This window comes from Microcaecilia unicolor, chromosome 1 (genome assembly GCF_901765095.1).
Source record: "Microcaecilia unicolor chromosome 1, aMicUni1.1, whole genome shotgun sequence".
Taxonomy (NCBI): domain Eukaryota; kingdom Metazoa; phylum Chordata; class Amphibia; order Gymnophiona; family Siphonopidae; genus Microcaecilia; species Microcaecilia unicolor.
This window is the reverse complement of record NC_044031.1, coordinates 237446343-237472759: the sequence shown is the minus strand read 5'-3', so window position 1 is coordinate 237472759 and position 26417 is coordinate 237446343. Positions and strand designations below refer to the sequence as shown.

Here is a 26417-nt window from a genome sequence, read left to right as displayed (position 1 = left end):
CTTCCCATGATGTGTCTGAATGATTGGCTTTGGTTTCTAGACCTCAAGGAGGCATATACCCATATATCTATTCTCCCTACACACAGAAAATTCCTCCGCTTCCGCTGTGGAACTGTACACTATCAGTACAAGATCTTACCATCTGGTTTGGGCTTGACTCCTCAGGTCTTCATGAAGTGTCTAGTAGTAGTAGCTTCAATGCTGTGCAGAAGGGGTATCCACGTCTTTCCATACCTAGACGATTGGCTAATCAAGCAGCCTCTCACTTCCAGTCTACAATAAGGCTCCTAGAACTCCTCATATTTGTCATCAACTACCCCAAATCACATCTTCAGCTGGTAAAGACTTTACAGTTCATAGTGGCACTCCTCAACACAACTCAAGGTCGAGCATTCCTTCCTCAACTGAGGGCGAACAATATACTACATCTTTCCACTTAGATATCCCAGTCAGTTCATATATCCGCTCATCAGATGCTCCATGTCCTTGATCACATGGCTTCAACAGTCCATGTAACACTATTGCCTCAACTTCACTTTTGAATTTCTCAGTGGACACTCTCCTCTCGATGGTCCCAAACCACGGGATTACTATCCACTCGAGTCCAAATAATTCCACAGCTCCACCACTCCCTACAAAGGTGGATGGTACCCAAGGCCTTCTGTTCCAGCTGCTCCCCCACATCACAAGGTTCTCACCACAAATGCTTCCATGACGGGTTAGGGAGCTCACCTTGACAGTCTCCATACACAGGGTTCTTGGTCTCCATGAGAGAAACATTATCAAATCAATTTCCTGGAATTGCAAGCTGTTTGTAACACTCTCAGAACCTTCCATAGTCGTATTCTCAACCAGGTAGTTTACACAGACAATCAAGTAGCGATGTACTACCTGATCTAACAGGGAAGAACTGGATCTTAACCTCCTCCGTTGTCAAGCAATCAAAATCTAAACTTGGGTAGCTTCTTGAAACATCTTTATAAGAGCTGTTTATCTAGCCAGAAAATAGAATACCGTAGCAGACAAACTCAGCAAAATCCTTCAACCTCATGAATGGTCTCTCAGAACCTCGGTCGTTCATCAAATATTCCAACAGTGGGGAATCCCAGAGATAGACAGAACAACAAACTTCTCCACTTCTGTTTCAGACTCTGTGTTCCCAACCAGTTAGCTCCAGATGCCTTTCTTACTCCACTGAGGGATGAATCTACTATACACTTTTACCCTACTGCCTCTCATAGGGATACCTCTTCTCAAACTATGCCAAGACCATGGAAACATGATTCTAATTGCCCCCTACTGGCCTCATCAAATCTGGTTCCCTCATCTACTAGAGTTGTTGTCCAGGGAACCATTCATGTTAGCTCCTTTTCCAACCCTAATAATACAGAATAAGGGATCCCTCCTTCATCCAGATCTTCACTCTCTGACCCTGACAACTTGGTACCTGATGACATAGATGTGTATTAATTGAACCTTCCTCACAAAGTCAATACAGTACGTCTTGCCTCCAGAAAACAAGGAAACAGTTTTCTATCTGGTGTTCAACTAGGTTGTTCAACCCTACTACATGCTCTCTACCTACTGTAGAAAGTATATAAATTGATTAGAAATAAAATACATTGTCCTACACAGGCTCAGTAAAATTGGTCTGTTTATTAGAGCTGCATAATATATCTTATTGCAATAATGAGGGAAGACTGGGAGAGAAGGATATCTCCTTCTAAGTCTCCCTGAAGTATGACAATCTAGTGCTTACATTTTTACCCCTTAAACACATATGAGGTAATTGTTTCATCTATACAGACTTCAATAGCATCAGCAAAACATCTTTTTTAGAAGGTTGAACTTAATCTAAGCAAATATGCTAAAGTGTAAGGGAATAGGTCAACGGAAAACCTATTACAAAGCATTTCTCAACTACCTTTAACATGTATTACCTGTTTTTCTACAGAATATGCTTTACCTTTCTTAAAAGAAGACATCTATCACAAATACTGGTCAGTTCAGACCTTCTTTTAATCTCTCATCCAATGACCTTTCTTTGTCATTATAGATAAGAGCAAAGGAGCCAACTTTTCAAAATGATTGGGGGGTGCCGATTTTTTTTTTTTACAGGTGGTGCATTCCCCCTCCCCCTCTTCCTCCTCCCGCTCCCCCTCCTCCCCACCTCCTCTCCTCTCCCTCCCTCCAAGTTCCAGGCCCCCCTCTCCTCCGAGTTCCAGCCTGGCCCCCCTCCCTCCCATCCCTCTCCTCAGAGTTCCAGGCTCCCCTCCCTTCCCCTCCGAGTTCCAGACCCTCCCCCTCCCCCCGTTCCAGGCCCCCCTCCTCCGAGTTCCAGCCTGGCCCCCTCCCCTCTCTTTCCCCCTCCCTCTCTGAATCCCAGCCCGAACTGTGCAGCCCGCCCTCTTCTCCCAGTCCTCCGCCTTCCCCTCGCCTTCCTGCGTGCCGCCCAGAATTTGAAAGTCATCATCTTACCTCGGAGTCCGGCAGCAGCAGTGAAAGACGAGCAGGGTCGGTGCTTCAGCCTGCCTTCCCTTCTCTCTCAGCTCTGCCTCTGGTCCCACCCTCATTTCCTGTTTCCGCAAGGGCGGGCAGCGCAGGTCGGACTGACTGGGAACTTCTGTTCCGGCGGGTCAAATATTGGGGGTGCTCGAGCACCCACAGCACCCACGGAGTTGGCGCCTATCGATAAGAGGTCTTCCTGTGAGAGGAATTACCAGCCTGGAAGCAAAGCGCTACTGAGTGCTAGCAAAAATCCTGTTTCTGTAGTAATAAACCATTCCGTTTATACCTTTATCTAACTGTATATATATGACCATTCTCATGTGTACTGTCTCTGCTGCTGTCTTGTGATGCCCCTCTTATCTAAAAACAACACCTGGCTTTACTTCTTCCTGCAAAACCAGTCTCAGAACCTCCAACCACAAATCTTTCCACAGAATAGTCCTAGGGCTTCTTTCACCTCCTTCTTCACCGCTTCCTGTTGCTGTGCTTGCAAGTAGAATGTTAAGATAAGAACATATGCTGGATTGCTGTCTGACCTTACCTTGCTGTTTTACAGAGTTGGACAAACTCTGCTCCACAGAAAGAAAGGCAGGCATCTTAGGAGTTACACAGTAGTCCACCATCTTATGGATCACAGATTTATACAGAGGGCGTTACTTTGTCCTCAGCCAGCTACATACCAACCGATATGCAGCCTTTGGCAGTCAGCAATTTTTAAACACTGACCACTGCCAGCTGAATTAGCTCCAGATATTCAGTGTCGGACCATGTCTGGGCCCTTGCACTGAATATCCAGGGCTAATAACACATGTTCTGGCCGCCGGAGCTTATGCGAATCTGTATGGACAAGGCCTGATAAATGAAGCCTATAAGGCTTGACAATTAATGGACCTAAAGAAGAACTGGACAAGGGTAAGTGAGCAAAAAGGGAAACTTTTGTGACAGTTGGTGAAAAGTGTTGACCCTCTTTAGCAGAGGCACGTATTCTACCTGTTATATCAATGGAAAGCCCCTAAGCCCCTGTTTCTCTGATATTTTTCTTGCCCCATGGAAAGTACCTCTTTGATACTTTGTACCCTCAAATTGTGTTATCCCTATGATACTCTGTACTTATACATTGTAAGCCGCACTGAGCCTGCTATCGAGCGGGAAAGAGCGGGGTATAAATGCTATAAATAAATAAATAAATAAAGGTGGCAGTTGAACAGAGTAGAGCTGGTAGGATTTTTACAGTCATGGAACAAAAGTACAGATCATATTTGGTATGCAGGTGGCATGATGTGAGGGTGTGTAGTAATGTGGTTCCCAATGAGGAAGAAACATTTTTTTGGTTAAGTCATTAACTTGTGCTTCTAAGGAAACAGCACTGTCAATTTGGATGCCTAGGATGTTTGATGGTTGGAGAAAGGGTAAAGTCGACATGACTGTCTTATGTGAGCCTCAGCTGAATATCGGCTGGGATCTGTGATAGGTGGGAGTAGTGCAGACCCTTAGATGAGGGGAAGGTGAAAGAATTAGCAGTTTCCCGTCTCCTGGTTCTTGCAGAGGTTGCAAAGCAGAAATGAGCTAGCAAATAACTATGGATCAGTCCTTGTAGTGTTTTCAAAAGGAAGCATCCTAATTTAAAAGATACTTTCACCTCTATGGGTTGCCAATGTAGTTTGTTATAAAAAAAAAAGGGAGACACTGTCAAATTTTTATAGCCTGAAGATTAGTATTTTGAATGGTTTGGAGTCTTTTGAGTAGGGTCTTTTTGCATTCCAAGTATATTGAGTTACAGTAATTGAGAGATGATAAATAATGCATGACCAACCATTCATAGTAACTGGTTTCGAAATACTTTTGAATGGTACAGAGCTTTCTCATTAGGAAGAAACATGTTTTGGTTAAGTCATTAACTTGTGCTTCCAAGGAAACAACACTGTCGATTTGGATGCCTAGGACTTTGATGGTTGGAGAAAGGATAAAGTCGACATGATTGATGGTGATCATTGTAGGAATTTGTTCTGGTTTTGAGTTAAAACATAGAAATTTGTTTTATTTCTGTACTGAGTTTTAACTTATGGGCATGCATCCATTTTTTTAATAGGCTGATACATTGGATATGTCAGTTTTGATGAATGATTAGGTGGGGATTAACACTGAGATGTCATTAGCAGAGATGTAGTGGAGAAAGCCATTTCTGTCTAGATGTGAGCTAAGGGAGTGAAGAAAGACATCCAACAGTGCCGGAGAGAGAGAGGGGAGCTCTGTGGGACCCAACATGTATTACTCCAGTTCAGAGATAAGTCAGTGTGCAGTTTGACCATGTACAATCTGCTTTCTAGGAAGCCTCTGAACCACTTTAAAACATTTCCTGTGATTCCTATTTCCTTGAGGTTCCATAGCAGGAGAGTATAATCTGCTAGGTCAAATGCTGAGGGCAGATCAAATTGGGAGTAGCAGAGTTCTTTTTCCTTCACTTAGCAGTAGTCAGGTGTGGTCCAACATGGAACACAGAACTGTTTCAGTACTAAAAAGCGCACAGAATCCGGATTGAGATGCTGGGAGGATATCATGCAAGTATAAGTAGTGGTTGAGCTGTACAGTCACCATTCTCACCATTAGTTTAGTAAAGAATGGAATAGAGGCCACCAGTCTATAGTTAAAAACGATTTGTCCAGGTTCGTTGGGATCTTTATGGTGATGATTTCAGCCAAGCTTTGAGGAAAGATTCCTTGCAACAGTGTCTGTTCGATCCTTGAGTAAACATTAGAATGGAATGTTGGTGGGGCCACAGTCATTAAGTAGGGGGGGCAGATATCTAGTATGCAATGAGAAGGAACATACTTTGAGAATAGTTTAGTAAAGTCCAACCACTGTGTAGTGTCCAGTTCTTTCCAGGTTCTATTTGCAGGGCATTGGTGAGTCAAAATCATTGTCAGTGGCAGGGAGGAGACCAATTTGGAGCTTATTTACCTTGTCTTGAAAGTAAATGGCTAGTTGGTTTGCTGTGGGAAGTTTCTTTATCACAGTGTCTTCAGATATTGAAGTTGTAGTGAGCTAGTTGACAATGGAGAATAGTTGTTTTATATTGCATCCTCCTGTTTGAATCAGCTCCGAGTAATATTTTATCCTGGCTAAGGTTGTAGCTTTTTTGTAGGTGTGGACTGCCGCTCGCCAATTGATCCTATATAGATCGGATTTATCTTTATTCCATTTGCGTTCAAGTTTTCTGCATTCTCGTTTTAGTTTCAATAGGTCTGGGGTGAGCTATCTGTCACTCTTCCAAACCGACTTAGTTTTGGAGCGGAGAGGTGTGATTTCATACAGAATCTCGAGGCTAGTTTTAGGCCAATCGGTTTCCAAATCAACTATTCCTTCTTCTGGTAATCTTGGTAATACAGCATCACAGAAAGTGTTGGTTTCTATTCTGCCTCTGAATGTAGCATTTTCTTCTTGTAGGTTGGCAACTTTCTTAAAGTGGTTCCAGTTAATTGTGAAAGAACATCTATAGTGATCAGACCATAATCATTCTTCCCAACAGATATCTGACAATGTGATAGTAGGGTTCATGTGGTCATTGTTGCTGAAGGCAATTAGATCTAATTGGTGACCCTCACCGTGGGTATTTCATAGTTCAGAGAAGACAGAAAAGTGCAGAGGTTGATCCTGCTGGGGTCTGATAAGTTTTCTAAGTGGACATTAATGTCTCCTAGTAATAGATTATAAGGGCTATCAATAGAGTTTTCTGAAACAAATCCGCAGAATTGAGGATACACTTTAGACCTGTTATTGGGGGGGGGGGGGGGCTGTAGCATAGTGTGCATGTTAACTAGCTTTGTGACAAAAAGTCTTTGAGGTGACATAATAAGATCTCTAAGTCTGGAGTTAGAAACGAGTCAGTAAGAGAGACTTCGAATATATCCTTGTATATGAGGGCAATGCCCCACTAAACCTTGTAGATGTCCATAGGAATATTATGGGCATCTACATAGTTAGCGTGCACTAAAAATGCTACTTAGGTTGCAAAACTCCAAGGGAAAGGTATAGTATAGGGGGTGATCTACTTCTGTGTAAGAAAAAAGAATAAGATTTGGGGGTGATTGTGTCTGATGATCTCAAGGTTGCCAAACAGGTAGAAAAGGCAATGGTCAAAGACAGAAGGATGCTTGAGTGCATAGGAAGAGGAATGGCCAGCAGGGAAAAAGAGGTGATAGTGCTCTTGTATAAGTCTCTGGTGAGGTCTCATTTACAATACTGTGTGCAATTCTGTAGACCACACCTACAAAAAGATATAAACAGAATGGAGTTGGACCAGAGGGCAGCTACAAAACTGGTCAGTAGTCTCTTTCATAAGCATATGGGGACAGACGTAAGGCTCTCGATATGTATACTTTGGAGGAAAGGCACATGAGAGAGGACATGATAGAGACATTTAAATATCTCTGTGGCATTAAAGTACAGGAAGTGAGCCTCTTTCAGATGAAGGAAGGCTCTGGAATGAGAGGGCATATGATAAAGTTAGGAGGATATATGCTCAAGAGTAATCTAAGGAAATACTTTTTCACACAAAAGGTGGTGGGCGCATGGAATTGCCTCCTGATGGAGGTAGCGGAGAGGAAGACTGAATTTAAGGAAGCGTAGAACAGGCATGTGGGATCTCTTAAGGAAAGGAGAAGGTAGTGGTTGCTGTGGATGGGCTATTTGACTCTTATCTGCTGTCATGTTTCTATGTTTTTAAACCCTTCAAGTGTTGTAACAGTATCAATAAAAAATGTGTTTTTGGACTACTTCTTGTTTTTGTCTGCTCTTCTGCCAAATTGGTGCTTGCGGATTGTTTACCTTCGTGTTTCTTGAGTCTTTGCTCCAGTAGCTGTATTTAATGGTGCAAGAATTGTGGAAAATGTTCTCTGCATTAACTTACCAAAGTTATCCCATTTTATTTTGCTTAGGTCCGGGTTTATTAAAAAATTTATATACTGCCCTAGAGAAAATATCTTTTAGTGCAGTTTACATTCATAAAAATAACTAAAAGTCATTAATTGATTGTAAAGAGTGGAAAGAGATAAGAAAAGAAAAAGAAAGGAAACTCCATATTTAGATGGTACAATAATGGAGAACGTGATGAAAGAAATAGGAAGTAACATACAGGTAATCTCTCGCTCAGCGCCTATCTGTCCTGGCAGTAGAAGGGGAAGCAACAATAAAAGTTAGGGACTAAAAGCATTACAAAATAGGAAAGTTTTAAGAGAAGAATGAAAAATTAGATGGGATGTTTCTAGATGGAGGTGAAGAGGAAGGGCATTCCAGAAAGTTGGCCAACAGTACTAAAAGCCCTTGAGCATATTGAATCGAAGCAGTTTTGATGGAATGAGAGGATAATCAGTGAGTTAGATTGAGAAGATCTCAGCATTCTAGAAGGGGCATAAGGGATTAAGTGTCAAAACAGGTAGAGTGGGATACATGTAGAATGAATTTTATGAACCAAAACAAGAATTTTGAAAGTGATCTGATGGGTAATAGGTACACCATGCTTGTCTTGAAGAAATGGGGTAATGTGATCATAATTATTTGTTTCATTGAGTGGTAGCTCAAGGTGAGTTACATTCAGGTGCACTAAGTATTCCCCTGTTGTGCTCACAATCTAATTTTTGTTCCCGAGGCAATGGAGGGTTAATGATTTGCCCAGGAACATAAGGCGCAGTGGTAGGATTTGAGCTGGATCAGTGGCATTCCTAGGGGGGCTGACACCCGGGGCGGATCGCAGATGCGCCCCCCCCCCCCCGCGCGAAAGGACACCCCCCCCCCACCCTGGTGAAAGAACCCCCTCCCCCAGGTGCACGCCGCTGGGGAGGTGCCACACGCCGGTCAGCTTCGTTCGTTTCCATGCTCCCCTCTGCCCCGGAACAGGTTACTGCCCCCACCGCCCCCCCCCCCCCCTTGGTACGCCACTGAGCTGGATACTCCTGGATTTCAGGCCTGGTGCTCTAACCACTAGGCTACTCCTCCACCTCCCATTTTACCACATCTACCACTTTGGCGTTGAAACCAGATATTCAATGCTCTGCCATTTCCTGTGACTGGCAATAAATATTAGTGCACAGCTGGTTATATCCCATGATATAACCAGTTAGCTGCTAAGCACTGACCGGGAACATTCATTGGGAGACAACTGGCTATTTCCCGCTGAATATTTGCAGATACTGGTTAAGTGCCATTTAACTGGCCAGGAGCTGTTCCTGGCCAGTTAAATAGTGCTGAATGTCGGGGGGTAGAAGATTAAGAGGGTGACCTCCCCTAATCCCTTCTGTTAAAAGTCCTGTACATACCTAGGAGCAGGTGTAAATCTTGACATTGATATTGGTGATCTTTGATATCCATTCCTCTTCTAAAATGGGAAATGCATGTGTACTTTTTGTTCTGCCCTAGTCCTGCCAAACCCTGCCTGAACCATACCCCCTTTCCACATGCATGTATTGCAGATTTACATATACAGTGGGGGAAATAAGTATTTGATCCCTTGCTGATTTTGTAAGTTTGCCCACTGACAAAGACATGAGCAGCCCATAATTGAAGGGTAGGTTATTGGTAACAGTGAGAGATAGCACATCACAAATTAAATCCGGAAAATCACATTGTGGAAAGTATATGAATTTATTTGCATTCTGCAGAGGGAAATAAGTATTTGATCCCCCACCAACCAGTAAGAGATCTGGCCCCTACAGACCAGGTAGATGCTCCAAATCAACTCGTTACCTGCATGACAGACAGCTGTCGGCAATGGTCACCTGTATGAAAGACACCTGTCCACAGACTCAGTGAATCAGTCAGACTCTAACCTCTACAAAATGGCCAAGAGCAAGGAGCTGTCTAAGGATGTCAGGGACAAGATCATACACCTGCACAAGGCTGGAATGGGCTACAAAACCATCAGTAAGACGCTGGGCGAGAAGGAGACAACTGTTGGTGCCATAGTAAGAAAATGGAAGAAGTACAAAATGACTGTCAATCGACAAAGATCTGGGGCTCCACGCAAAATCTCACCTCGTGGGGTATCCTTGATCATGAGGAAGGTTAGAAATCAGCCTACAACTACAAGGGGGGAACTTGTCAATGATCTCAAGGCAGCTGGGACCACTGTCACCACGAAAACCATTGGTAACACATTACGACATAACGGATTGCAATCCTGCAGTGCCCGCAAGGTCCCCCTGCTCCGGAAGGCACATGTGACGGCCCGTCTGAAGTTTGCCAGTGAACACCTGGATGATGCCGAGAGTGATTGGGAGAAGGTGCTGTGGTCAGATGAGACAAAAATTGAGCTCTTTGGCATGAACTCAACTCGCCGTGTTTGGAGGAAGAGAAATGCTGCCTATGACCCAAAGAACACCGTCCCCACTGTCAAGCATGGAGGTGGAAATGTTATGTTTTGGGGGTGTTTCTCTGCTAAGGGCACAGGACTACTTCACCGCATCAATGGGAGAATGGATGGGGCCATGTACCGTACAATTCTGAGTGACAACCTCCTTCCCTCCGCCAGGGCCTTAAAAATGGGTCGTGGCTGGGTCTTCCAGCACGACAATGACCCAAAACATACAGCCAAGGCAACAAAGGAGTGGCTCAGGAAGAAGCACATTAGGGTCATGGAGTGGCCTAGCCAGTCACCAGACCTTAATCCCATTGAAAACTTATGGAGGGAGCTGAAGCTGCGAGTTGCCAAGCGACAGCCCAGAACTCTTAATGATTTAGAGATGATCTGCAAAGAGGAGTGGACCAAAATTCCTCCTGACATGTGTGCAAACCTCATCATCAACTACAGAAGACGTCTGACCGCTGTGCTTGCCAACAAGGGTTTTGCCACCAAGTATTAGGTCTTGTTTGCCAGAGGGATCAAATACTTATTTCCCTCTGCAGAATGCAAATAAATTCATATACTTTCCACAATGTGATTTTCCGGATTTAATTTGTGATGTGCTATCTCTCACTGTTACCAATAACCTACCCTTCAATTATGGGCTGCTCATGTCTTTGTCAGTGGGCAAACTTACAAAATCAGCAAGGGATCAAATACTTATTTCCCCCACTGTATAAATTACAGCTTTTTAAACTGGGTTTTCACCACTCAGTGTTCATGTGTAAATGCTGGTATATGCACATGTAAATTGCAAATTAGGCTTCTAAAATCACCATCATATGAAAAGACTCTGAAACAATATAATTAACGTTTCTTCACCTTATACTGTGTACAAATGGCATGCTTAGTTTAAAGTTAATCAAATTTCCTTCAAAATTTGATATTCTTGAACAAATAATAGATTAATTTTAGTGGAGGCTTAACTCGCACTTTAAAGGGTACACGTTTCCTTAAATTACAGTTATTACGCATATGGTCTGCAGGATGTTCTGAAAAGTCTAGTAGTGTAGCACAATGGTTAAAGCATAATGCAGCAAACCAGAGAATTCTGGTTCCATTTCCCCAGCTATCCCTAACTGTGTGGTATTCAGCAGGCCAGCTAAGAAGCCTGTATGCAGATTTCAATGTATGTTATTTCAGTGAAGGACACTTATAGTCAGGAAAGCTAATTTGTAGACTACTTTTCTATATTAATGATGCTATTCAGCCAGACAACTATTAAGAATATCCACTGTTAATATGTATAAGATAAACTGGCATGCACTGGAGGCTTGTGATAGGAGAATTTATTTCTGTGATAGTGTGAATGAGAGAACTGGGATTTTAAGTCTGTGGTGAACCCATTGCAATGACAGATGGCTTAGCCCAAGTTCAGAATAAATTTTCAGGCGGATTACAATGGAACAATCCATAAAAACATTAAAATTACAGACTTTAAATATACAAAACAGATATCCCAATTAATTCAAATTGCTAAAAATGCCCAAGTAAATAGGTATGCCTTCAGGCGTTTCTTAAATGCATTAACCATGAGAATTAATCTTGGTTCCATAATTTTATAACAGGTTGTCTAAGAAGGAAGTGCAAATAGGTGCCCATTACAGTGCATCACTCCAGTACCCCCTCTCCAGTAACTCAAGCAATCCCCACCCACCAGTACCTCCCTGACACGATCACAGCCCACCAGATATGCCCAATACACCATCCAGGACTCTGCTCTTGCAGAATCACAGCTCCCTCACCTCCAGATCTTACCAGAGTTTCCCTGGTAATCTGGAAAGGAAGGGACCAGGAGTAATCCACAATGGCTTTTCTTCGTGGAGCACCTGGGTTCAAAATGGTGCAGCTCATGGTATTACCAGTAGGGGTCAAGCTGCCAAATAAGGCCAGACAATCAAATAAGGGGTATGGTTTGGGGTCAGAGTTGCCACTTTGAACCCAGGTATGGATCAGAAGGGGATCACTTCTTCACCCCAAGACAACCAGGCAAACTCACAGTAAGAACCAGGGTGTAGGAGATGGCATTGGGTGTGATGGTGTTGGGGTGGAAGGTTATGGTCACTGTCAGGGAGGGTATGGGATTGGGAGGAGGAAGAGGTTGATTTTATGTTGTTGGAATCCAGAGGATGGGGTGGGGTGGGGGAGTTCCATCATCTTTTGCACCTGTCTCCTCAGGCTTGCACTTGCCTGTGCCTTTGAGGAGGTGTAAAGGCCAGCCTAGAAAAATGTTGGTATGCACATGTGTTACACTTAGAGAATGGGGAATATATGTCTATATTTTGTGCTTACCCAAACCTTTACACTTAGAGAATGGGGAATATATGTCTATATTTTGTGCTTACCCAAACCACAGCCTATCTATGCTCAAATCATACCCCTCCCCCCTTGATATCTCTCGATGGTGTGAATCCCTGTGGGTAAATGTCGCGTTCTTGAGGGCCTTGGCATTCTGTCAGGTCCTCGAGGCAGGACTGGAGTTCGTGAGCCCTTGGGCCACTGCCGAGGAGCGGCAGCGGCAGGCAAGACCACCTCGAGACTGGAAACACAGAAGAGCAGTACTGGAACTCTGGACTGGAGTAGAACAAGGCAGGCAACTAGAACAGATGAGACAGGAACAGCATCACCTGCACCTAGCCACCGTTCCTCCGGAGTTGAGCTCCGAAGTGCAGGCGGCCGGCAGGACTTGCAGGATAAGGCAGGAACTGAAGATCCAGAGGACCCACCCTGGGTCCGGGATACACGAGGGCGACAGGGCACGGAACTAGACTCAGACAATGTGCTGCTGCACAGCCACTAGCAAGACCCAGAAGACAGACCAAGGAACACAAGGTGTACAGAAGCTAGCAGGAGCAAGGACTAGGACAGCAACACACTAGGCAGAACGGGGATCCGGGAATACCCACAGGGTACCCCCTCTAGCTAGGTGGAGACAGGATACAGGAATAATCACCCAGGAAAACACACTAGCCAGACAGATACAGGATTCAGGATATACCCACAGGATATACAAGCAGGGTAGGCACTGTCATGTCTCCCGCTCCTACCTGTGCCCCCATTGGGGCAGGCGATGGCCTTCGGGTGGCGCAGCGTCCAGGGGGGCGGAGACGGACCTCCGGTCAAACCGAGGCTGGCGGTCCGCTGGACCGAATGCCGGCCTCGGAGGAGGAAGCACGCCGGCCAAAATGGCGACTCCGGCGTCGGCATCACCCTGGCTAGGGGCGGATCAGCGCAGAAGCTCCGCCCCCTCGCGCCGGATTGGAGCACCGGCGCTGGGACTCCGCCTGCAGGGCAGTTTGGCCAATCGGGCCCCCTATTGTCTGCCAGGACTCGGGGATTGGTTCTCTCTCCGTGGGAGGGGCGGATTGGCGCTAAATTTAAATGGACAGACTGGAAGAGTCCAGTGCTTCCGGTTCTTTTGTCCGATGCCGACGCCACGGATCTGGGAAGCTTGATTCTTCAGAGACTGTGTTCCTTTGACATTGCTGGCCGTCCTTGCCAGCAGCCTTCAGAGACTGTGTTCCTTTGACTTGCTGGCCGTCCTTGCCAGCAGCCTTCAGAGACTGTGTTCCTTTGACTTGCTGGCCGTCCTTGCCAGCAGCCTTCAGAGACTGTGTTCCTTTGACTTGCTGGCCGTCCTTGCCAGCAGCCTTCAGAGACTGTGTTCCTTTGCCGTGCTGGCCGTCCCTGCCAGCAGCCCTCGGAGACTGTGTTCCTCTTCGGGCTAGCCGTCCTTGCTAGCCACCTCCAAGGGATTGTCTTCCTCTTCAGGCTAGCCGTCCTTGCTAGCCATCCCAAGAGATTGTGTTCCTCTTCAGGCTAGCCGTCCTTGCTAGCCATCTCCAGAGATTGTGTTCCTCTTCAGGCTAGCCGTCCTTGCTAGCCACCTCCAAGAGATTGTGTTCCTCTTCAGGCTAGCCGTCCTTGCTAGCCACCTCCAAGAGATTGTGGTCCTCTTCAGGCTAGCCGTCCTTGCTAGCCACCTCCAAGAGATTGTGTTCCTCTGCAGGCTAGCCGTCCTTGCTAGCCACCTCCAAGAGCTTGTGTTCCTCTGCAGGCTAGCCATCCTTGCTAGCCACCTCTAGAGACTGTGTTCCTTGTCACGCTAGCCGTCCTTGCTAGCCACCTCCAGAGACTGTGTTCCGCTTCGAGCTAGCCGTCCGCTAGCCACCTTCAGAGACTGTATTCCCCTTCAGTGCTAGCCGTCCTTGCTAGCTGCCCTTCAGAGACTGTGTTGCTGACTACCAGCCAGGCCGGCCGTCACCCCGCGGTTCCAGCAGTCCTGCTGACCGCCTGCAGCTGGGGGCTCAACCCTTGGTGAACGGCGGTCGCTGCAGGTGAAGATTCGGGGTGCGCGGCTGTCCTCAGAGGTCTTGCGGGGCCTCAGGGAACCTAAGGGCTCACCAATAACCGAAACAGGACAGGCACACAGGCTAGGTAAGGCAGGGTTAAGGGTAAAGAGAGCAAACCAGGAATAACAGGCCAAGGGTCTTGGGCAGGCAGCACAGCAAACAGAGTAACCAGGAAGAACAGGCCAAGGGTCTGAAGCCACAGCCGTTCCACACACTGACTGGGGAACCCACAAAGGCTGAGGCTTCACATACAGACAGAGAACAAACCCGGACAAAGGCTTCACCCCAACCCAGAGTAAGCCAGGAACAGAGGCTTCACCCCAAACTCAGGGTAAGCCAGGAAGGACCCGCAGTCCACAGACAGACAGTGGCAGGGAAGACCCCCCCCCCCCCCCCCACGGAAGGACAACAGAGACACAAACACAGAAAGAAACTGGACTGGAACCCAGAGAGAGGCTAAGCAGTAGTGCAGCAGACACTTACTAACCTGACCTGGCCTAAGAACATAACACTTATGCAAAGGCCCTGACTGCAAGCACAGCACTTCCTTATGAAGGCTCTCACTGATGAGTCACCAGCAGCAGGGCAGAAGCAGGAAGTACACTGACCCCAAAGAGAGGCTTGACACACATAGGAAGTGAGCCCACAGGAAAGACAAGCAGAAGCCATCTTGGAAGCTGGCACAGAGCCGGTGGCAGCCATCTTAGATGCTGGCTCCCTAGAGAGGCATAGCCCACACAGGTGAGGTCTAGTGAAGCAATCAGGTTCATGCTGGAAGCAGCCAGCACACCAGTACAGAGACAAGACTAACACAAACACAGACAGAAGCCAGCAGAGCTGCTGACCCCCAGAAAGAAGATAAGGCTGAGGGTGGTCACGGCCACAGACGTGACAGTAAATAGGGGCTTTCTAAAATCGCTATTTGCACATTTAGCCGATCAACATATGGAGATGCTTAAAAAATAACCCAAATTCTGTAAATGGCTCCCAAAGTTAAGCATGCAATTAGTTTGCAGTTATAGGGTTAGTTTTGTGACTCACATAATTAACTAAATGGTACCAAATTGGTGATAAATACCAATAATTGGTATTGACAAACACTAATTGGTACTAGTTTACCTTTGTGTGTGTAATGCTTACATCCCTATTTTGTAAACATCGCGCCTAACTTCTCTTGTTTTCGAATGCAAAGAGGGGTGTATCAGAGGAGTTCCAACTATTCTTGTGTGTACTTTTTCAAATAGTTGCATTTACATGCCCAACTTCCTCATTTAGGTGCCACCATTTACACCAGCTATACAGATGGTGTGTCGTGCCTAAGGTTTGGCACATAACTGCAGACTATGACAGATTTAGTGGGCCTTTTACAAAAAGGCATGCTAGCGTTTTTAGCATGCGCTAAACGCTAGAGATGCCCATATATTCCTGTCGGCATCTTTAGGGTTTAGCACATGCTAATCATTAGCATGTGCTAAAAAAGCTACCACACCTTTGTAAAAGAACCCCCTCTGTGCACAACTCTGCCTTTATAGAATACTAGCTTAGTGCCCAGTTTTTTGGTGCATAACTGCTGTATTATGTAATTCTCTTGTAACTTTGTTAACCACATTGAGCCCGCACAAGCTGGAACAATGTGGGATACAAGTGTACCAAATAAATAAATAAAAATAACTTTTTGTGACCTATATTGAATTTACCCTATAGGGTGGTAATATACTAATAAATATACTGTATTCTTGTGGTCCCAATGAAGATGCAAGAGAAAGACATGCAACCTTATATGGTGTTTAGCCCTGCCCAGTGCATCCTAGAATGCACTGGGCAGGGCCTGGGCGTCGCCATTTTGTTCCGTGAGTTCCCGAGGAAGGAGTGAGGAGCCGTTGCTCCTGCCCTCCTGCCTCCACCTTGTTGTAAAGGTACAGGGAGGGGTAGGGTGGGGGTTGTGTATGGGGGGGGGGGGTGCACACACACAAGGAAAGGGGTTCTGTCCACTGGACCACCATGGAAATATTTTGTAAAAGGTTTGTGGGGTCACGGGGGGTTGCAGGGGGAGGCTGTGGTCCACTGGAAAAAAGATTGGGGTGGTCAGGGTCCACTGGACCACCAGGGTAAATTAAAAAAAAAAAAAGTGTGGTGTCGGGGAGGTCCAGTGCATCAGAGCTGTCACATGGATTTGACAGCAGTGTCAAATCCATTTGACAGCTTGAACTCACAAACAGCAAGGATGCACAAAGGGGGATCCGTGCAGCTTATTTGTATGCGATCCCCTTTGTGCATCGCTGGCCGTTAGTGATTTGCTAAATTTAGCGAGGCAGCTGTATTTATGGCTGCCTTTGTGCATCGGGGCCTGAAACAGGTCTAAATAAAAATGTTCTTGTTTTTAAACTTAGACGTTTCTTCCTGTTCGCTGTTGGATGTCCTAATTTTGGGCCCTCCCTAGTCCTACCCAAAACACACCCACATCAAGTCCCCTTACGATTTGGACAATCTGCAGTGTAGAACGTCCATATTCTGCCATTCCAAAATCACAATTTGGATGTTTTTGGCAGATGGACATTTTTTTTTTTTTTTGCCATTTTGAAATGTCCTTGTGCTTTGAAAATGATCCCCATAGTAGTAGTATATTCTTTGAATTTGGCTGAGAGGCAGTGCTGCTAGAAACTAAGTGAGCTTATCCATTAGCCATTCTTGACCATACAAACCTACCCCGAATTGTTCAAAGAGGTGAAGTGATTGTATAACGTATGAGAGGGAGGTTGTGATGAAGGGAATGGAGACAAGTTAGAAGGGACCGAGAAATGGATTGCAGGAAAGAGAGAGATTGAGGATTGGAGATTTGGAAAAATGCTGTATAAATTCTAGTTGGTACCATTATAATGCATCCTCTCTCCCTTTCAGCTAAGCCTAACTGAAACCTAAAGAGTCAACATAAAGTTGGTTGGTTCTTTTAAAGTGAATATTTTATTTTGATATTGACTTCCTTACTTTCTAGTAATACAAAGGTTAATTCAAATGAAGTTTCAAAACATTCAGGGCATATATAAATTAAGGCCTTAAAAGCTTCCCTGGATTTAGAAGTAAATGCAAAAAAAAAATTTATATTTAAGTGTCTAATTTTTCTCTGTTCTTCTTTGCAGCCTGACCCTGCAGGCAGAGATATTGCTATCCTTCCATTTCTGGAGCATTGTGAGAACAGTCACATGACTATTTGGCTTGGTATAGTCTACGCCTACAAAGGGCTTTTAATGGTAAGCCATGTGTCTTGCTGATATTATTCTGATAAGTATAAAAATCTGTTTAATCAAATATTTCTTTTAAAAAGAAGATGGAACAGGACAAAAGTTATATATTCAAGTATATTTGATTTTTCACCAAACATAAAACATATTTGCTCACGATCACTAAGGGGCCTATTTACAAAGCTGTGTTAAAATGGCATGCTAATGCACGGTTTTAATGCAAGTTATTTCCTAAGGCACTTACTGAACTCTGGTAGTTGGGAATACTTTAGTTCTCGTAAAACCTGCAGTAGGCTAGAAGCATGATCTTAAAGGGTCAGCAAATCCTAATAGACTTGCTTCCTCCAGCAGATGAAAATCTGCATCCCTATGGCCCCCTGAAAGTAAAATTCAACTTCCTCCGCCAGTATATCACCCTTGTCTCCCCCAAAGAAGACTTATCCCCAGCTCACAATCCTGCAATGGACAAAAATTGCCTGCCCTCCACTAACACACAGTAATACAAAATGGGCACAGGTTTACTCAAGGCATTTAGAATTGCAGTGCCAGCCGAGCAGGAGCAACTAGGGGTCACCTCTGGCCCATGAGGCCCCTGAGGCTCCTGCTAATAAGGGAGATATGTGAAGGGGGATTAAAAATGGACTTTTTTGATTTTTGCTTATTTGGTGGGGTATGAGGTTTGGAGCTAGGGAATGGGGCTTCTTGAATAGAGACAGGGTTGTTTTTTGTGTGTGTGGTTTTTTTTGCTAGGGGGAAGGAGGGTGAGGAAGAATCTTCTTTGGGAGGACCATGAGACTTCAGGTTTTCAACTAAGGGAGATGCCAAGTTTCTTGGAACTTCTGTCTCCCTTGAGAGATCCATGTGCTCAAGAGCATCAACAGGCACATTATCCTAACAGTGCAAGTGGCAGTACATGAGCTTAAAATTTAAACCCTATAGCTGGTATAAATGCCCACACATAATGTTCACTCAAACACATGTAAATGATAGAATTCTATAATTTTATGCATGAGTCTGTGTGCTTTGGGAATGGGATTTGATGTACCGCCTTCTGTGGTTCAGTCAAAATGGTTTACATATTATATACAGGTACTTATTTTGTACCCGGGGCAATGGAGGGTTAGGTTACTTGTCCAGCATCACAAGAAGCTGCAGTGGGAATTTAACCCAGTTCCCAAGGGTCTCCTCCAAACATAGAAACATGACAGCAGATAAAAACCATATGGCCTATCAAGTCTTCCCATCCATACCATCTACTATCTTTTCCTCGCCTTAAGAGATCCCATATGCTTGTCCCATACTTTCTTGAGGTCAGATACAGTCCTTGTCTCCACCGCCTTCACAAGGACACCATTCCACACATTCACCTTCTTTTCTGTAAAAACGTATTTCCTTAGATTATTCTTGAGTCTAAAATCTTCTGACTTCATCCTATGTCCTCACATTTCAGAGTTTTCTTTCAATTGAAAGAGACTTACCTTCTGTGCAGTTATACCACAGATATCTATCATAGCTCCTTTCCCCCCATCTTTCTTCCAGATTATATGTACTGAGATCTATAAGTCTGTCCCTATACACTTTTTATAATGAAGACCACTGTCCATTTTAGTAGCTGCCCTCTGGAGCAACCATCTTCTTTATATATTTTGCAAGTGCAGTCAGGCCTCACCACAGACTTATACAGGGGCACTATCACCTCTTTTTTCCTGCTGGTCATTTCTCTCCCTATGCACCCAAGCATCCTTCTGGCTTTGGCCATCACCTTTTCTACCTATTTGGCCACCTTAAGGTCATTAGATATGATCACCCCCAAGTTTCGTTCTTCCTTTGTATACAGAAACATTTCACCCCCTATATTATACTGCTTTCTTAGATTTTTTTCAGCCCAAATGCATGGCCTGGCATTTTTTAGCATTGTTTTTTTGGTTCCAATTTCTGGACCATTCTTCAAGTTTCACTAGATCCCTCCTTGTACTATCCACACTATCAAAAAAGATATTTAAAGCTCATTTCTCATTTCTTTTTTATTTTGTTTTATTGTATTACATTTTGAAATATAATAAACAATAAGAATCAAATTGCATTACAATTAAATGCACCATCATAACCATACTGGGAGAAAAAAACAACTCACTTAATACACCACATTACGGAAGCTAACCTTAACGCAGGAAAAGGAGAGAAAATTACCAAACAACTTAGGGTATAAAGTTGATTTATATAACTTCCCCTCTACCCATCTTCTTCAAGAAAATAATGAAGCTTTCTTAGGGTTGGGAGTGGTCCCAGAGGACTGGAGAAGGGCCAATATAGTCCCTGTCCACAAAAGTGGAAGGAGGAGTTTGGGAACTATAATCAGTTATTCTGACCTACATGGTGAATAAACTAATGAAAGTGCTTCTAAAACAGAGGATAGTGCAGTTTCTGTAATTCAATGGATTGCAGGATTGAGGCAGCATGGTTTTACTAGAAGTAAATTTCTTTGACTGGGTGACCAGAGAGTTGAATCAAGGGAGAGCACTAGACATGATGAAGTCAGATTTCAGCAAAACCTTTGACACAACTCCACATAGGTGACATAGAGGGGCATAATCGAACGTCGCCGGCGAGATAGGTCGCTGGCAATCTATTTTGGCGGCGGCGCAACAGCTGGCTGGAACTGTATTTTCGAAAAAGATGGCCAGCCATCTTTTTTTCGATAATACGGTTTAGCCTGGCCAAATGCCAGAGTTCGCTGGGTTTCGGATCGCTGGTTTTGTTTTTCAGCGATAATGGAAAAAATGCCGGCCATCTCAAACCCGGCGAAATCCAAGGCATTTGGTCATGGGAAGAGCCAGCATTTGTAGTGCACTGGTCCCCCTGACATGCCAGGACACCAACCGGGCACCCTAGGGGGCACTTCTAAAAATGTTTTAAAAATACACAAATAGCTCCCAGGTGCATAGCTCCCTTACCTTGGGTGCTGAGCCCCCCAAATCCCCCCAAACCCACTCCCCACAACTCTACACCATTACCATAGCCCTTATGGGTGAAGGGGGCACCTACATGTGGGTACAGTGGGTTTGGGGGGGGGGGGGGTTTGGAGGGCTCAACTCTTACCATCACAAGTGTAACAGGTGGGGAGGGGTGGACCTGGGTCTGCCTGCCTGTAGTGCACTGCACCCATTAAAAACTGCTCCAGGGACTTGCATACTGCTGTCAGGGAGCTGGGTATGACATTTGAGGCTGGCATAGAGGCTGGCAAAAAGTTTTTTTTTCTTAGTGTGGGAGGGGGTTGGTGACCACTGGGGGGGTATGGGGAGGTCATCCCCCATTCCCTCTGGTGGTCATCTGGTCAATTGGGGCACCTTTTTGAGGCTTGGTCGTGAAAATTAAAGGACCAAGTAAACCAGCGAAATACTGATTAACGCCACTTTTTTTTTTCATTATCCGCAAAAGCCGGCCATCTGTTAGCCACACCCATGCCCACCCATGTCCCGCCTTCGCTTCGCCGCAGACACCCCCCTTGAACTTTCGCCGGCGCGGCGATGGGAAAGCAGCGATGGTGTCAAAAAAGCAGCTTTCGATTATACCGATTTTGCCACTTTTGCGAGATCACCGGCCATCTCCCGATTTATGTCGGAAGATCGCCGGCGATCACTTTCGAAAATAAGCCTGATAATTAAACTGAGTGCTCTCGATATGGGCTCTAAAATAACTGACTGGGTTAGACAGTGGTTGAACAGCAGGTTACAAAGGGTAATGATAAATGGCATTCACTCTGTGAAATGTGGTATTGCCAGCGGTGTGCCGCAGGGATCAGTTCCTTGTCCGGTTCTTTTTGACATTTTTGTAAGTGATATTGTGGAAAGGCCAACTGGTAAGATTTGCCTCTTTGTGGATGAAATCAAAATCTTCAATAGGTAGATCTGGATAGTGTGGATAACAGGAGGAGACATCTAGCAAAGCTTGAAGAATGGTTTAGAATTTGGCAGATAAGATTTAATGTTAAAATGCAGAGTCATCTATGTGGGCTGCAAAAACCTGAAGAAGCGGTACAGTATAGGGGCTGAAGTATATCTGTGCATAAAAGAAGAGCTGGACTTAGGTGTAATCATAGCAGATTGATTTATTTATTTGTGACATTTATATCCCACATTATCCCAAACAAGTTTGAGTTCAGTGTGGCTTACAATAAACAGTATTGGATACATAAAAAAGAATAATGCATAAGAAAGTAATTTGATGTGCAAATCCAATTTTACAATACAGTATCATAAACGTACTGGGATAGCTATGGATGTTTAACATTTAGAAAATCTATTATGAATGAGAAATTGTACGTGAAGCAAAGGGAAAGTTAATGGTAAATAGAGTAATAACCAATTCAGGTAATAATTAATTGTTTGAGATGAACATAAGGTGGCCAAACAGGTAGAAAAGTCAATGGCAAAAGCCAGAAGGGTGCTTGGCTGCATAGGGAGAAGAATGGTTAGTGGGAAAAAGGAGGTGATAATGCCTATGTACTGTATAAGTCTGTGGTGAGACTTTATTTAGAGTACTGTATACAATTCTGAAGGCTGCACCAATGATAATGAGGATGGAAGTCCAGAGGACAGCTACTAAACTGGTCAGTGGTCTTCAGTGTATGAGAATAGAGTTAAAGATCTCAATATGTACATTTTGGAAGAAAGGCAGGAGAGAGGAGATATGGCGGAGATATTTAAATACTTCCATGGCATAAATGCACAAGAGGTGAGCATTTTTCGATTGAAAGGAAGCTCTGGAATGAGGGGGCATAAGATGAAGGTGAAAGGGGATCGACTTCTTTATGGAAATGGTGGTAGAATAGTCAAATTCAAGAAAGCGTGGGATAAGCCCAACGTGTAATTAGACTCTGGAATTTGTTGCCGGAGAACGTGGTACGGGCGGTTAGCTTGACGGAGTTTAAAAAGGGGTTAGATAGATTCCTAAAGGACAAGTCCATAGACCGCTATTAAATGGACTTGGAAAAATTCCGCATTTTTAGGTATAACTTGTCTGGAATGTTTTTACGTTTAGGGAGCGTGCCAGGTGCCCTTGACCTGGATTGGCCACTGTCGGTGACAGGATGCTGGGCTAGATGGACCTTTGGTCTTTCCCAGTATGGCACTACTTATGTACTTATGTACTTATGTACTTATGTACTTATGATCCCTAAGGGAGAGAAAGGGATAGTAGAGATTAGTAGATGGTATGGATGGACAGAATGAAGGGCATATGATCTTTGTGTCACCATTTTCTCTATTTCAATAAGAAACTTGACCATTTAACCCTACTTTTTGTTTTCTGTCTTCTAATCAGTTCCCAATCCACAAAAGGACATTGCCTATCTATGGCTTTTTAGTTTCCTTAGGAGTGTCTCATAAGGGGCTTTGCCAAACACTTTCTGAAAATCCAGATATAATATATCAGCTTGCTCTCCTATAGCCACATGTTTATTCATGCCTTCAAAAAGAATATATTAGATTGGTGAGACAAGACTTCTCTTGGCTAAATCCATGTTGATTCTGTCCCATTACATCAGCGTGATGGGCCCAACTCTCTAGAACTTGCTCCCTCTTTACTTGAGGATTGGCATGTCTTTCAATAAGTCTAAGAGCCTATTTAAAGCTGAGGGGGTCTTTTACTAAAGCTTAGCTCGAGTTATCTGCAGCAGGGCCCATTTTATTCCTATGGACCTACTGCAGATCTGGCCCCTACAGACCAGGTAGATGCTCCAAATCAACTCGTTACCTGCATGACAGACAGCTGTCGGCAATGGTCACCTGTATGAAAGACACCTGTCCACAGACTCAGTGAATCAGTCAGACTCTAACCTCTACAAAATGGCCAAGAGCAAGGAGCTGTCTAAGGATGTCAGGGACAAGATCATACACCTGCACAAGGCTGGAATGGGCTACAAAACCATCAGTAAGACGCTGGGCGAGAAGGAGACAACTGTTGGTGCCATAGTAAGAAAATGGAAGAAGTACAAAATGACTGTCAATCGACAAAGATCTGGGGCTCCACGCAAAATCTCACCTCGTGGGGTATCCTTGATCATGAGGAAGGTTAGAAATCAGCCTACAACTACAAGGGGGGAACTTGTCAATGATCTCAAGGCAGCTGGGACCACTGTCACCACGAAAACCATTGGTAACACATTACGACATAACGGATTGCAATCCTGCAGTGCCCGCAAGGTCCCCCTGCTCCGGAAGGCACATGTGACGGCCCGTCTGAAGTTTGCCAGTGAACACCTGGATGATGCCGAGAGTGATTGGGAGAAGGTGCTGTGGTCAGATGAGACAAAATTGAGCTCTTTGGCATGAACTCAACTCGCCGTGTTTGGAGGAAGAGAAATGCTGCCTATGACCCAAAGAACACCGTCCCCACTGTCAAGCATGGAGGTGGAAATGTTATGTTTTGGGGGTGTTTCTCTGCTAAGGGCACAGGACTACTTCACCGCATCAATGGGAGAATGGATGGGGCCATGTACCGTACAATTCTGAGTGACAACCTCCTTCCCTCCGCCAGGGCCTTAAAAATGGGTCGTGGCTGGGTCTTCCAGCACGACAATGACCCAAAACATACAGCCAAGGCAACAAAGGAGTGGCTCAGGAAGAAGCACATTAGGGTCATGGAGTGGCCTAGCCAGTCACCAGACCTTAATCCCATTGAAAACTTATGGAGGGAGCTGAAGCTGCGATAACTCGAGCTAAGCTTTAGTAAAAGACCTCCTTAATGTTTCTCATTTCAGACAAATTCTTAGACTTTGTTCTTCTTCTCAATGATTCCCCCACTCTAGTTCCCTCTTTGGAGGTCTGAAAATCAATCAAAAGAGCCGTTTTAAAATCTCGCCTTTTGTATTTTCCTCCCCCTAGATATACCTTCTTATTATATTATAAACATTTCCTCTCCCTAGACTTCTTGTAATTATGGTCTGTCTTTATATCTGTCACTCTGTATTTGTTATCGTACACATTCCCCTTCCCCACTTATTTTGACTTGTAAACCATTCAGATTTTTCTTTATTATTTTTGCGGTATATCAAATAAACTGAACCTCAACTTTAACTTGAACTGTATCTGCCAATATGTTCAGTAATTTTGTTCTTTATAGTAGTTTCTACTATTTTGCTAATGCTGATGTCAGACTCACCAGTCTGGTGTTTCCCAGATCATCCTGGAAGTCTTTTTAAGAACTGGAGTTATGTGGTCCATCCTTCAATCTTCAAGTACCATATATGTTTTTAGTGATAGGTTAAAGATTACTAATTGTAGATCTACAATTTCATCTCTGAGTTATTTCAGTACCAGGGCCGGGCCAAGGGTCTGTGGCGCCCCCCTGCAGAGGATCAGTTGGCGCCCCCCGCAGACGAACAGTTGGCGCGCGCACCCCCTCCCCCCCCTCGTGAAGGTGATCGCTGCCCTCCCATCCACGCTCCTCTCTCCCCTGCCCTCCCGCTCCCATGTCCCAACTGCCCGCCCTCTTCTCCCCCCCCAGATCCCTTTTAAATTTACCTCCGTCCGGCAGCGAAGGCGCAGCGTCAGTGAAGAGGTGGCGCTCCCGACGTCTCTACTAGTCTTCCCTTCGCTCAATGTCCCGCCTTCTTCTGACGTCATTTCCTTGACGTCAGAAGAAGGCGGAACACTGAGCGAAGGGAAGACTAGTAGAGATGTCGGGAGCGCCACCTCCTTCACTGACGCTGCACCTTCGCTGCCGGAGAAGAGGGCGGGCAGTTGGGACATGGGAGAGGGCGAGGTAAGCATGGCACGGCAGGGCGCCCCCCAGAGGACAGCGCCCTCCTGCCGTGCTTACCTCGCTTACCATGTTGGCACGGCCCTGTTCAGTACTGTGGAATATATACCTTCCATTCCAATTGATTTGCTGCTCTTTAGTTTTTCAGTTAGGCCTATTACATCTTCCAGATTTACCGAGATTTGTTTCCAAACTTTCTAGGTTGGGTCCTACATGAAGAGAAAATGTGTGTGAAATACAGCTGTCATGCATTGTTGCTATTTCAGTTCTTTCACAACTTTTTATGAACTGATCCTCGAAGGCAGAAATCCAGTCAAGTTTTTGGGAGTTCCCCATTGAATATGCATGAGATCTATTTGCATATAATGGAAGCAGTGCATGCAAATGGATCTCATGTGCATGCATTGGGGGAATCCTGAAAACCCGACTGGATTGCGGCCCTCGAGTTCTGAAGTTGTGCATTCCTACATTAGCAGATGAAGCCATTGGTTATTTGTATGTCTGTATTCTGCTTCCAGTATGCTAACAAAACTATGCACAACGTTTTCTCCCAGAACAATACAGTTATAGAAGTCTGCACTTTAATATTGACAAACAGTTTTGTTAGGAATATAGAGAGAGCTAAGAGGTCAAATTTTCTTCCTTGAAGGCTTCTTTTACTAAGCCATGCAAGCTTGGCAAATGAGGAAAGCCCATTGGAATTGAATGGGCTTCCTTTCATTTACTGCACAGAAATCGCTAACGCGGCTTTGTAAAAGAGGCCCTCAATTAGGTTCCTAAATTTAAGACATATAAATTCAGGAAAATTTTCAGCTGACAATATAAATCATCTAATTTTAGGAAACCTACAACTTAGAACCCTAAATTTAGAACTACAATTTGTTTGCCTAGATTTAGGTACCTAAGGGGCCCTTTTACTAAAATGTTTTAGAAAATAGGCTTAGTGCATTTTAATGCAGGGCTTTCCTACATGCTAAGGCCATTTTTAATGCTGTCCTAAAATAGGGCTTTATTCAGGTTCTGCACTAATTTTTCCATTAGCATACGAGACCTCAAAAAAAATTCATGTGGGAGCACACTAACCTGCTTATAATCGAAAGAGAAAAACGCCTATATTCCGACCTAAATCGGGACATGGACGTCTTTCTCACGCGGGTGCCCAAA

General features: G+C 44.7%; 1 protein-coding gene across 1 annotated transcript in view; it reads left to right on the top strand.

Moving 5' to 3' along the window:
- The window catches only part of GABBR2 (gamma-aminobutyric acid type B receptor subunit 2), a 1273589-nt gene that overhangs the window by 1128847 nt on the left and 118325 nt on the right, over positions 1-26417 (top strand). Inside the window, exon 14 of the mRNA XM_030209562.1 lies at positions 17391-17501. Within this exon, the coding sequence (XP_030065422.1) occupies positions 17391-17501 (111 nt within the window). The remainder of the gene's footprint in view (positions 1-17390; positions 17502-26417) is intronic.